General features: G+C 39.8%; 1 protein-coding gene across 1 annotated transcript in view; it reads right to left on the reverse strand.

Annotated features, from left to right (window-relative positions):
* The window catches only part of PRSS12 (serine protease 12), a 192,822-nt gene that overhangs the window by 18,152 nt on the left and 160,474 nt on the right, over positions 1-14,196 (reverse strand). Inside the window, exons 10-11 of the mRNA XM_007952377.1 lie at positions 4,892-4,970; positions 3,622-3,744 (exon numbers count right to left, since the gene is read on the reverse strand). Of these exons, the coding sequence (XP_007950568.1) occupies positions 3,622-3,744; positions 4,892-4,970 (202 nt within the window). The remainder of the gene's footprint in view (positions 1-3,621; positions 3,745-4,891; positions 4,971-14,196) is intronic.

A 14,196-nucleotide genomic window follows, 5' to 3' on the forward strand; every position in this document is an offset into this window, starting at 1 on the left:
CACCAGCCACTCCTCGGAAGGAAGGTTGGGCAATCCTACTTCCGTAGTGATACTGCCTCGGAAACCCAAGGAGGGGTCGCTATGAGTCGGGGCCGACTCCACGGCACATAACAACAACAACAACAACAAAGAGTGGCACAAATTAAAAATCTTTGTAGCACCAAATTTAGGTGGAGATGTGAAGAAACGGTAACATTGCTTTGATACAAACTTACACGGATACTTCAGAGAGTCAACTGGTAAGGTGGTGTAGTACCTAAGGCATTTGACTGCTAAAGGCTGGTGGTTCAAACCCATCAGCCACTCCTCGGAAGGAAGCCAGAGCAATCTACTTCCGCAAAGATCTGCCTCGAAAACCCAAGGAGGGGTCACTATGAGTCAGAACTGACTCCACGGCAGTGAGTTTCATTTTGGTTTTGAGTTAAATGATACTGTTTTGAGTTTTTTAAACTTTTTTTTTAATATAGTTTATAGTTTTTTATACTTTTTTATACTTCGCCTTTTTTATACTCCATAGCCAGCAAAATGCCTCACATGTATCCCCAATGAGATAGGTACATGGGTTCTTACTGCAGCAATGCTTTTTAATAGTAAAAGAACTGAGTTTTAAGGAGCTCCGAAGGTGTAGTAGTAAAGGCATTTGGATGCAAACCAAAAGTTCGATGGTTTGAACCTAGCAGCTGCTCTGTAGACGAAAGATAGGATGGTCTGCCTCCGTAAAGATGTACAGCCTTGGAAACCCAATGGGGGTCACTATGAGTTGGAACTGACTCAATGGCAGTGAGTTTTAACGGCAGTGAGCTCTGGTTGCACAGTGGGTGACATCTGGCTGCTAACCAGAAGGTTAGCAGTTCAAACCCACCAGCTGCTCTGCAGGAGGAAGATGAGGCTATCTACTTCCCTAAAGATTTACAGTCTTGGAAACCCTATGGGAGTCACTATGAGTCAGAACTGACTCTGTAGCTGTGGGTTTCAGTTTGGTTTAACTATACATTATTAGGTGAATAAATAAACTGTGGTTTCAGTCTATAATGATAGTTAAAATTCATATGGCAGTTACAGTGAATGAACAAAATCTACATGGATGGATTGCAAATACATGAGACAAAGGTATGTACCATATGATATCACAAATGAAAGCATACAAAACAAGTTTTTGGTTGAAAGAATTTTTCAACAATATTGTACATTTTTTTTTAAACTTGTGACAAGTTTCAAACACACAAAATTGGAATAATATAATGAAACTCCATGTGCTCATCACCTTGCCTCAGTAACTATCAATATTTTGCCAAACATAATGATACACCAAAATTCATGGCCATTAACCAGGAATTGACGATGAGAAAGGAGAGCCAGGTTCTCCTGCAGGCCCTGTCCCCAAGAATCCTGTGACCCTGACACACTGATTTCCTCTGCATGGTCTCCCCTCTGGACTGAGAAGATGTCAGATTGGACAGATAAAATGTTTTGGAAAAAGGAAATAATCAAGACTAAATTATGAAATAATCAAAAATGAAATAGAAACTGATTTTCTAAAAGTTACAAAAAGAGAAATCTAAAATATGTAAAACACTAAGAAGATCTAAAAGACTGAAAACAATAAAGCTACACTATCTATTCTTTAGCATTCCTAACTACTGTACTTTTCCACAAATAATGTGTTCACATAAATAACATACCCACGTATATAACACATGCAAATGATGGAATTAAGTAAAATAGTTCTGGCATAGCTTGCCATGCATATACCATGTATATCTCATGACATTTCTGGAGAGATCTTCGGCCTTATTCATCCATCCTCCCATGTTATAGGTAAATCAATCATTCTGTTCACTTTTTTTTTTTTTCATTTTCTTTAATGTCCTGCTTATGTGTATAAAATGTCTGAAAATGTTACTTTTGATCATAATTGTACAATAAAGGTGTAAGCCATGATCAAGAAGTCATGGATCAAGTTTGGTAGCCACCCCCCACCAACCCAGTAATAAGAAAATAAACAATCAAAACTGTGTGTTTGTTTTTATTAATTTAAATTGTTAATTATCTCATTAGCTCAACAGTTAATTGCAGAAACCTTATCAGATCATCTTAAGTGAAATCATTAGGTTATGTTAAGCCAAACCTAACCAAACCCACTGCCATCCAGCTGATTCTGACTCATAACAACCCCCACTGGGTTTCCTAGGTGGTAAATCTTTACAGAAATAGATTGCCATATCTTCCTTCCACGGAGCAGCTTGTGGGTTTGAACCACCAACTTTCTGGTTAGCAGTCAGATGTCTTAGGCACTGCACCACCAGAGCTCCTTTAGGTTATATTAGGTCTGCTTATTTCATATTTTAATAATTCTTAATGACAACTGAAGGCAACAACATGAAAAAAAATTGGCATAGTACACTCAGAAAAATAACACTAGATCTGGGATTGTTGCACAGTTGACAAAAAACATATAACGTGTTATTTGTGGAAAAAATATGGTGGATAATCTGAGGTCTCTTCTAGCTCTATTAAAATATGATTTTGTCCTCAGATATGTTCTTGGGGGAGGTACGCTCACTCATCACTTATCAACATGTTTAGGTTCCGATGATCAAGTAGCTATGCAAAGCCAGCATTAGGCCGGGCCGCATCTTCAGCACTGGTATCCCCACCCTGGTTGCTCACTGCCCACAGAGAACCCCTAGTACATCTTGAGATATACATGGTGTGGGGTTTTTTTCTTCTTTACCATGCCTTCCCTGCCATTATGAAGCCTGTGGGGGTTAGAGGTGGTGGTGGTGGTGGTGGTGGTTGTGGTCCAGTGTTGTCTGATGGTCACTGCCTCCTGCCATTCACACTGGGCAGGTACCCTGTTTGTCTTCTGCCTGCCACCTCCTGCTGCCATACTGGGTGAAGACCCTACTTGTCCTCCATCCACTCTGGCCCCACAGCCCCATGCATCCCTTCATGGCCCTCTTCCTTCCCACTCACCTCCTCCCACAGACCTCTCTGGCACCTTTAATTCTTCACCTAGCCCTCACCTTCAGGCACCTTCAGGCCTTCACTTATCCTCTGCCTGTCCACTCATGATTTCACATTGTCTCATTGTCACCTGTCCCTCTGTGACCAGACCAAGACATAGCAGATGAACAAAAGAAGGCATCTTGTGGCCTATTGGCCAACATCCTTGTGGGGCCTGGTATCACCGGACCTTCCAGTATATAGTTCATAGTAGTCCATGGAGAATATTCGGGGCCAGGTTGCAGCCCCACATGGGGCCCAGACCATCAGAGGTACTGCCTGAGAATTTTTTCAAAGTTGTCATAAATGTGAAACATTGGGTAACGAGATAATCGTTTAGTGAGGAATAGGTATACTAACATAGTTGCCTCCCTTCCAATAACTCATCTTTTCTCCCTGAATCCCGAGTCTACTTTAACACCAGGATAGCAGTGGCTTCCTGGGAGTTCTCTTTACTCCTTATGTCACCCTTACTTCCACGATATCACTGACACATACAGGAGGCCTATAGCCTGGCTCTGACACATAAGTTTCAAAAATTCTGTAAAGCAGGAAGAGATTGGAAGACCCATTAAATAAAAGGCAAATGGGCTGTTTGGAAAAGTGGACACATACCTCTTGAAACAGTGAGCTGCTGTAAGAACCCAGCAGCTACTCAGGAGCGTGGCCCCACAAAGAAGCCTGCCATCTCCATGAGATGATTTCAGCCGAAGAGAAACTTGCCAAGGCCAACCACCCCTAAAAAGAAAGCAAGTCACATATCAAAAACCAGTTGCTATCGAGTCAACATTGATTCATGGACCCCGTGTGTGTCAGAGTAGAACTGTGCTTGTTGTTGTTGTTGTTATGTGCCGTGGAGTTGGACCCGACTCATAGCAACCACTCCTTGGGTTTCCAAGGTGGTATCACTACGGAGGAAGATTGCCCAACCTTCTTTCCAAGGAGTGACTTGTGGGCTTGAACTGCCAGCCTTCTGGTTAGCAGTCAAGTGTCTTAGGCACTATGCTGCCAGAGCTCCCAAACTGTGCTACACAGGCTTTTCAATGACCACTTTTTTGGAAGTAGATCACCAGGCCTTTTTTCCAAGGTCCCTCTGGCTGAACTCAAACTCCCAACCTTTAACTTAGCAGCCATGCTTAACTGTCTGCTTCACCCAGAAACTCCAGCTACATATCAGCAAACATAAAAGGCAGAAAAACAAAGAAAAACACTGGTTAAATCAGTGACTTGGGAGGCTTGGGGGTGAGGTGAGGAGTACAAAAGGCACTCTATGACATAAAGTCCCTTCCTCCTTTGAGAACAATGCTCCTACAACTCTGAGCAGACTGAATATAAGCAACATGGAAGATAGCTTACAGGCATTATTGTGCATCCCACCTATCTTTGACAATCCTGTTTAGCCTTCTTTATATTTCATGATTTGAAACATACTGTCTCTCCTCATTCTACTTCACCTTAGCAGTCTGAAGAAGTATTTAATAAACAAAGTTCTGAGTTTTCCACATAATTACTAAATCCAAGAATCAAACTAAAATTATATTAACATGAATCAAGTGTGAAACAAATATATTCTAAATTAAATGAACCTTTGTAGTTCCACCCCCCCCCAGGTCTTCTATTAAATTATTTTGCTTCTTCCACATAATTTCCAGCATATATTTCACATTTATTTCTTAAATCAGGGCATAGTGGTATAAGAATACATGGTGTATATTAGGTAAATGTAGGTCAAAGGACAGTGAAATTATCAGTATAATCTGTACTTAATTTAGAAAATAAAATGGATAAGATAAATCCCTTATATAATAGTAGACCACTTGCAGTTTATAACTCTATATGTATAAAAAATAATTCTGTAATACGAAAAATCTCTTCTGAATTTTACCTTAAAGAATTTTGCCCACCAATGATTCGCTTCTGTCGACGGTGCAGTAACCTCAGACCACACACAGGTGAAAGGGGCTCTAAAGCAGAAAAAGGTCATTAATTAATCATATTGCTGATACTAAAAAAAAAAAACACACTGCCATTCAGTCAACTCTGACTCATAGTGATCCCTCCTTGGTTTTCCAAGACGGTAACTCTATGGACATAGATTGCCCAGTCTTCCTTCCAAGGAGTGGCCTTCTGGTTAGCAGTTAAATGCCTTAGGCACTACACCACCAGAGCTCCCATAGAGGAGTAAAACCTAAGTGATATGTTGTTACTTAGGTATTTCATCCTCATCTATTTTTAAAATTCCATTTCTCTTCAATTATACGATACTTTTTCTCATAATAAAAGCAAAAGTTTAATTTAACCAGGGTGCCAATAATTTGCAAGCTGATGAGGACATTTATGAGGCTTCCACCATTCATCTCGGAGAAGGTTTCACAGGCTGCTGAATGGTTTGGATGTACCCAGTATCTCATCCTTGTAAGTATGTATACCTTCTCTGCTGATGATTTAGGCTACCTTAGTGTTTTAGGACCATTAAACAAGAGAATTACAAAGGCAGTAATGGTCTAAATCCCCTATTTTCCATGTGCAACACTGTTTTAAGGTACATGTAAAAATGCAACTTAGAAAAGCAAAACACATTTCTGAATTTGCATTGACTCACATAGTGTATTGATTCATATCCATTGCTCTGCAGTGCAATGGATAAGGCATCTGGCTTCTAACCAGTATGTTGGTGGTTCAAACCCACCAGATGCTCTGCAGAAGGAAGATGAGGCAATGTACCTCAGTAAACATTTACAGCCTTAGAAACCCTATGGATTTCTATTCTGACTATAAGTCAGAATCGACTGGATGGCAGTGTTTTGTTTTGTTTTGTTTTTCTTTTTCATATAGTGCATAAGAAAAGAGTTTGCTAAGAAAATTTAAGTGACAAACTATGTTTAAAGCTATCTGGTCAAGTTTTCTAAGATAAAAGATTCCAGGCACATATGAAACACTTTGTTACATAGAAGTATTCAAATAATTTTTCATTATCATATATGCATAAAGACTTCTGCAAAATTCAATGAAAATTCATTCCATTATGCACTTCAGAAGCCAAGTATTTACTGAATATCTACTTTGGGCTCAGTATTGTGCTGGACTTTCACAAAGCCTATACTCTAGTTGGAGAAACAATATTTATCCAAATCAAATTTCTAAAGAACAGTGTAAACTGGTAGATAATTAAATACCAAACTGTGTGACAGGAAGTATGAATAATATTGTGTCAGAGCTCACAAGTTACAAAGACACTGTCCTTCAGACTATCTGCTCATACAGCACTTCTCTGACCCTAGTCATCCAGAGTGGGTCGGACTTCACCAGTTAAAATGACACCATCTTTCAGACTGCTAAATATGCAGATACCAACTGCAAGTTTGGGGAGTTCACACTGCGCACCAACCTTCTGCCCTGCTGGACACAGATTCCCACTACTACTTTAGGATGCCAGCCACAACCTTGAGAATCCACATGACACCCTTACTTTCTAACCTGCTAGTTTCTACTACCCTTTTGAGTTCAATAATTCATAGGAACAGTTCGCAGAATCTCATAGAGAATATACCATATGTTCTACTACAGATTTATTACAAATGAAGAGGGACATAAGATGAGGTCTGGGAGGGGACCCAGTGTGAAACTTCCATGCCTCTAGGAACACACAACCTCCCAACAGCAGATATTCTCACCCACCAGGAAGCTTATCTGAGCCTTAGGGCTCAGGGCTTTTATCAGCCTTGTCATGTGATCAACAGATTTCATCATGCCTCCTGATACTAGTCAATGCCAGTCTATCAAGTGATCCCTTTTGGTTTGGTCAAGGGGGATCCATTAGCCTCAGTTGAAGTTTAGCTCTCAGGAATCTAGAACAAAGGCCAAATTGCTTTTTGCACCTCACAGAAAGTTAGTTAACATTTTGTATTTCAAATTCTTCAACATAAGTGTAATATCTATTTCTCATGAATGTCTGAAAAATCAATGAGATAACATATAGCAAGCATTTAGCATAATGCTTGATGAACCAAACCCAACCAACTTGGACATCACGATTTAATCAGCCAACTTGGACATCTCATTTGCCAGCATGTTCCTAATTCTACACCTTTGTCTGTGATGTTCCTCATACTTGGCATGCTTTCCAAACTTCCTGCTCTAAATGAAAAAAACCATGTCTTCTTAAAGCATTCTCTCAAATGCCAACGCCATTGGGAAAGTTTTCCCTTCTCCAAGAGGGTGCACCCAATTTCTTCTTTACACTTCTACATTGTTGCTATTTGCTGCCATGAAGTCAGCCCCTACTCATGGTGACCCCATGCACAATAGAATGGAATGCTGCCTGCTTCTGCATGATGCACATGATTGGTTACAAATTGGATTATTGTGATCCATAGGGTTTTCACAGACTGATTTTCAGAACTAGATGATCAGGCCTCTTTTCCTAGTCTGTCTTAGTCTGGAAGTTCTGCTGAAAGCTGTAGCACTCCCTTTTTTCCCCTTGTGTGTTATAAGTAGTTGTACCTCTCTTAGCTCTTTAGTCAAAGTTGTACCTCTCTTAGCTCTTTAGTCAAAGTTTCAGAAGTGAAATGCCTTCTTTAATATCTTTTCATCTCTGTAGCACAAATGAGAGATACTTGCCCATAACTGAATGTTCATTTACTATCTGTTGAAAAGAATTAGGCTTAAAAACTTCCCAAGAATTGAATGGGTTACAGAAAAGCATAGCCTTTATAAGTGGGAATCTGAGAAATCTGTAGAGACGTAGAAATGAGAAGGTCCCAATATATAAGCAGTAAAGATACAAGCCACCCTTGCCTGGCTTCCCAGCCAGGGATCTATGGCCAGATCCAGGTAAGGGGAGAGAGAGCCCCCAGGCAGGAAGTGGGAAGCCAGGGCTGATGGCCAGATATAGGTTAAGGGGGAAGTCCAGGAAGTGAGTGGAGGGGTTTGGAATAGCCTAAGGGAGATGAACTTGTCTGTCAGTTTGCCGTACTGTGGTGGATTGCGTGTTGTTGTGAGGATGGAGGCTGTGCCAGCGATGTTTCACACACTAGTGGTGTTGCCCATGGTGGATAGGTTTCAGTGGAGCTTCCAGACTAAGACAGACTTGGAAGAAGGAAGAGGCCATCCACTTTTCAAAGAATTGGCCAGGGAAAACGTTATGAATAGCAGAGAAACACTGTTTGATATATTACTGGACAATTTTATGAATAGCCCTGAAACACTGTCCAATACAGTGCCGGAAGATAAGCCCCTCAGATCAGAAGGCACTCACAATACCACTAGGAAAGAGCTGCCTCATCATAGTAGAATCAACCTTAATAATATGGATAAAGTAGAGCTTTCAGGACCACCATTTGCTGATGTGGCACAACTCAAAATGAGAAGAAACAGCTGCAAACATCCATTAATAATCAGAACATGGAATGTATGAAGTCTGAATCTAGGAAAATTGGAAGTTGTCAAAAAATGAAATGGAGCACATAAAGATTGATATCCTAGACATTAATGAGCTGCAATGGACCGGTTTTGGCCATTTTGAATCAGACAACCATAGGATCTACTATTCTGAGAATGACAAGTTGAAGAGGAATGGTGTGTATTCATCATCACAAAGAATGTTTCAAGATCTATCCTGAAGTACAATGCTATCAGTGATAGGATGTCCATGTGCCTACAAGAAAGGCCAGTTAAGACTACTATTATTCAAATTTATGCATCAACCACAAAAGCTGAAGATGAGGAAACTGAAGATTTTTATCAACTTCTGCAGTCTGAAACTGAACAAACATGCAATCAAGATGTGCTAATTATCACTAGTGATTGGAATACAAAAGTTGGAAACAAAGAAGAATCACCAATAGTTGGAAAATTTGGCCTTAGTGATAGAAATAATGGTGAAGATCACATGATAGAATTTCATAAGACCAATGACTTATTCATTGCAACTACTTTTTTTCCATGACACAAATGGTGGCTATACATGTGGACTTCACCAGATGGAGTGCACAGGAATCAGATTGACTACATCTGTGGCAAGAGGCATTGGAAAAGCTCACTATCTTCAGCCAAAACAAGGCCAGGAGCCAATTGTCAACAGACCATCAACTGCTCATATATAAGTTCAGGTTGAAGTTGAAGACAATTAAAACAAGTCCATAAGAACCAAATATGACTTCAATAATATCCCTCCTGAATTTCCAAACCATCTAAAGAATAGATTTGATTCATTGAACATCAATGACCGAAAACCAGAGGAACTGTGGGATGACAACAAGAACATCATCCATGAAGAAAGCAAAAGGTCATTAAAAAGACAGGAAAGGAAGAAAAGACCAAAATGGATGTCAGAAGAAACTCTGAAACTTGCCTTTGAATGGAGAGTAGCTAAAGCAAATGGAAGAAATGACAAGACAAAAGAGCTGAAGAAGACTTCAAAGAGCAGCTTGAAAAGACAAAGTCAATTATTATAATGAAATGTGCAAAGACCTGGAGTTAGAAAACCAAAAGGGAAGAACACACTCAGCTTTTCCCAGGCTGAAATAACTGAGGAAAAAATGTAAGCCTCAATGTGGTGGTTAAGTCTGTGTGTCAACTTGGCTGGGCCTGGCTGAGTGGCTGGGCAGCTAGACGTAGTTATTCCCCATGGTGAGATTGGTAAATAACTCCATGGTGGAATCTATTGGAGCAGCTGAGTAGCTGCTTTGAATAAGTGGTCTGCTTCCTGTATATTAGAAGCAGCTTTGGGAATGCTTATGGCACATTTGGACCCTGCATGTAGCCATGTCTTTGTTTAGCAGCTCTGCTGACCTTGAGACTTACATTTGAGTTGCAATACTGAAAGATTCTATGGGCAAAATATTGAATGATGCAAGAAACATCAACAGAAGATGGAAGGAATACACAGTCACTGTACCAAAAAGAATTGGTAGATGTTCATCCATTCCAGGAGCTAGCATATGATTAAGGACTAATGCTACTGAAGGAAGATGTCAAGGCTGCACTGAAGGAATTGGCAAAAAACAAGGCTCCAGGAACTGATGGAATACCCATTGAGATGTTTCAACAAATGGATGCCCCACTGGAGGCACTCACCTGGCTATGCCAAAAGACATGGAAGACAATACCTGGCCAACTGCCTGGAAAAGATCCACATTTGTACCCATTCCAAAGAAAGGTTATCCCACAGAATGTGGAAATTATCAAACAATATCATTTGCATGCAATTAAAATTTTACTGAAGATAATTCAAAAACAATTGCCGCAGTATATTGACAGGGTACTTCCAGAAATGCAAGCAGGCTTCAGAAGAGGACATGGAACGAGGTATATAATTGCTGATGTCAAATGGATCTTGGCTGGAAGCAAAGAATACCAGAAAGATGTTTACTTGTGTTTCATTGACTATGCAAAGGCTTTGGATTGTGTGGATCATAACAAATAGGGATAACACTGAGAAGAATGGGAATTACAGAACACTTCATTGTGTTCATGAGGAAATTGTACATAGACCAGGAGCCTGTCATTTGAACACTCCATGGTTTAAAATCAAGAAGGGAGTATGTCAGTGTTGTATCCTTTCACCATACTTATTAAATCTGTATGCTGAACAAATAATCCCAGAAGCTGGACTATATGAAGAAGAATATGGCATCAGGATTCGAGGAAGACTCACTAACAACCTGCGTGCAATATTGCTGATGACACAACTTTGCTTCCTGAAAGTGAGGATGACTTGAAGTACTTACTGATGAAGATTGAAGACGACAGTCTGATGTATGGATTACACCTCAATATAAAGAAAACAAAAATCACCGCAACTGGACCAATAAGCAGCATTACAATAAATGGAGAAAAGATTGAAGTTGTCAAACACTTCATATTACTTGGTTCTACAATCAACACCAATGGAAACAGCAGTCAAGATATCAGACAACATATACCAGTGGGAAAATCGGGGGCAAAGGACCTCTCTCAAGTGCTAAAGAGCAAAGATACCTCCTTGAAGACTAAGGAGTGCCTGACACAAGCCATGGTATTTTCAATTGCCTGATATGCACGTGAGAGCTGGACAATGAATAGGGAAGACTGAAGAAGAGTTGATGCGTTTGAGTTATGGTGTTGGAGAAGAACATTAAAAGTACCATGGACTGCTAAAAGAACTAACAAATCTGTCTTGGAAGAAGTGTAGCCGAAATGCTCCTTGGAAGCGAGAATGGCCAGACTTCATCTCACCTACCTTGGTCATGTTGTCAGAAGGAACCATTCCCTGGAGAAGAATATCATGCTTAGTAAAGTGGAGGGTCAACGAAAAAGGGAAGGCCCTCAACAAGATGGATTGACACAGTGGCTATAATGATGGGCTCAGGTATAGCAAGGATCATGGAGCTGGCAAAGGACTGGGCAGTGTTTCGTTCTGCTGTACATAGGGTCGCTATGAGTCAGATATGGCTCAACAGCACCTAACAACAACACCACTACTGTTACCTAGGGCATACATATTAAGAAATAGTGGGAGAAAAAGGTAGCACCATACCCATACAGACTCACATTCCCATAAATATAAATATTGTATATTTAATGCCAAGTGAATAGTACAAAAATAATCACTTGGATTTCAAAAATTGAATAAGTACTTCCATTGGTGACTGAGGACAATTTATGGAGGAGGAGGAACTAGATGAACACTCTAGTGGTCTGCATAGGTCAGAATATGCATCTCTGAACAATTTTAGAACTAAACAAAGTAAGTTTACCATTGATGAGGTGGTAAAGGCCAGCTAAAATGCCAAATTCCACTGCTTTTTGCTAGCACTATAGCAAGTCTTGAAGTAATTTTAGTTATTTCATGCTAGCCAGAAGCTCAGATTGACTCTTGACAATACTATAGGAATTTCCCGGAAGTAAATTGGTTGATGTGAAAACACCTCATTAAACTTACCTACATAAATATTTCTGACGAACAATATGAGAAAGTATATTAATTTGATCAATAAGATTCTTAGCTTAGCCAGAGATCCTTAAACATTTCACCACCAAGAAACTCTCACTCCACACTAACCTTCCAAACCCTATGTTTTTAAAATTGTAAAGATTCTTATTACCCTTTTCAAGTGAAGACACTAAAACCAATGTATTAGAAAATCCTAGGGGATAAAGAAAATCTATACATTAAGAAAAGCAGGTTACGTGAACTAGAAACCTTAATGGGAGCTCACGATCTTTACAAAAAGCTACATTTTTTTAGATTTCTGTCACTGAAAGTAGCCCAACAGCAGTAGTAGCACTTACCTTTTATGTACACAATGTACAGATTTAGCCTCTAACATTCTTCTACACTAAAAAATCTGGGTTCCTTTTAGTAGCTAATTCCATGCATCAAAACAAACAAACAAAAAAAAAACCCAAACTCACTGCCATTGAGTTGATTCCAACTCATAGCAACTCCCATTGGGTTTCAGAGGCTGTAAATCTTCCCAAAAGTAGATCATCCCATCTTCCTTCCACAGAGCATCTGGTGGGTTTGAACCTCTGACCTTCCGGTTAGCAGCCAAATCCCTTATCCACTATGCCACCAAACCAAAAACCAAACCCACTGCCATGGAGCCAGATCTGACTCATAGCGACCCCTCCTTGGGTTTCCAAAGCAGTATTACTATGGAAGTAAATTGCCTAACCTTCCTTCTGAGGAGTGGTTGGTGGGTTTGAACCACCAGCATCCTGGTTAGCAGTCAAATACCTTAAGCACTGTGCCACGATAGCTCCTTAATTCCGTGCACCAGGCCAGTGTAAAATTTGAATGGGCTTGTAGTATCCTGTTGCTGAGGGAAAAGATTGCTATCAAAGATCTCACAGGTAATAGAATACAAAAGGCAGTTTAAATAGGTTTAATTTGTGAATAATCATGAATTTGTAATGACATTCAAAGGAATTAAAATAAATATTATATGAAAAGGTGCTATATAAAAGAAGGGTGACCTTAACAAAATATGACTCATTTTTATAAAAATTATAGTACATAGGAGACTTATATTGGGGTATTTTATTTCTTTGAAAGCTCTGGTAGAGTAGTGCCTAAGGCACTTGACTGGTGACCAGAAGCCTGGAGGTTCAAACCCACCAGCCACTCCTCAGAAGGAAGGTTGGGCAATCTACTTCCGTAGTGATACCATCTCAGAAACCCAAGGAGGGGTGGCTATGAGTAGGGTCTGACTCTATGGCACATAATAATAATAACAGTGTTTTATTTCTTTGGTTAAATAATTATGTATAAAAGATAGATATGAACTTTTCCCCCTCTATCTGTGTAAGAAAAGAAGGCTGGGCGAAAAACAGCCTAATTGGAGTAATGGTCTCTCAGTAATAACCAAGTAGAAGGGAATTCAATAGCAAATCAGTACAAATAGCAGGTTCTTGAAGGGCAAAAACTTTGGTTCAACAATGTGTATCAATATGATGAATTTTCCAGATGATCTCAGAGGCATAGTTTTCCTCTTATCCCTTAGGAGATGAGACCTCTAGGTGGCACTACAAATTATAATATAGTAGAAAGATATACATTTTCAATAAGGCTCCAAACTAAATTAATGTATATAATGCCAGGACAAAGAGTGATGTAATACTGAGAAAGCAAATCTTAAAGTTTACATCATTCTAGGGCAAAGTTCCAGATGGCAAGAAACTAGAACCTATTCAAACCCATAAAATCCACTGTCATAAAAAAACATTAATAACATAAAGAACAAAAAAAGAAAGTTCATTTATAAAACAATCACATAAGATGGCTTGAATCTGAATCACCTTGATAGAAGTCACAAGATCCTGAGCCTCAACACAAAATCAACAGGTTAATAAGGCAGATTCTTTAACCACAACCGTCTGGTCTAAGATGGAAATATTTTGATTTGAGGTATGGTAACATTGTTACATGGAGCCCCTGTTTGGCACAAACGGTTAAGTGCTCGACCATTAACCACTAGTTGGCAGTTCAAACCAACCAAGAGATGCTTTGGAAGTAAGCCTGGGGATCTGCTTCTGAAAAGTCATAGGCTTGAAAACTCTGCATGTTGTTGTTGTTGTTGTTATGTGCCGTGGAATCAGACCCGACTCATAGTGACCCCTCCCTGGCTTTCCAAGGTGGTATCACTACGGAAGTAGTTTGCCCAACCTTCCTTCTGAGGAGCGCCTGGTGGGTTTGAACCACCAGCC

This window comes from Orycteropus afer, unplaced genomic scaffold, assembly GCF_000298275.1.
Source record: "Orycteropus afer afer isolate SDZICR_OR568_19922 unplaced genomic scaffold, OryAfe1.0 scaffold00332, whole genome shotgun sequence".
Lineage (NCBI taxonomy): Eukaryota > Metazoa > Chordata > Mammalia > Tubulidentata > Orycteropodidae > Orycteropus > Orycteropus afer.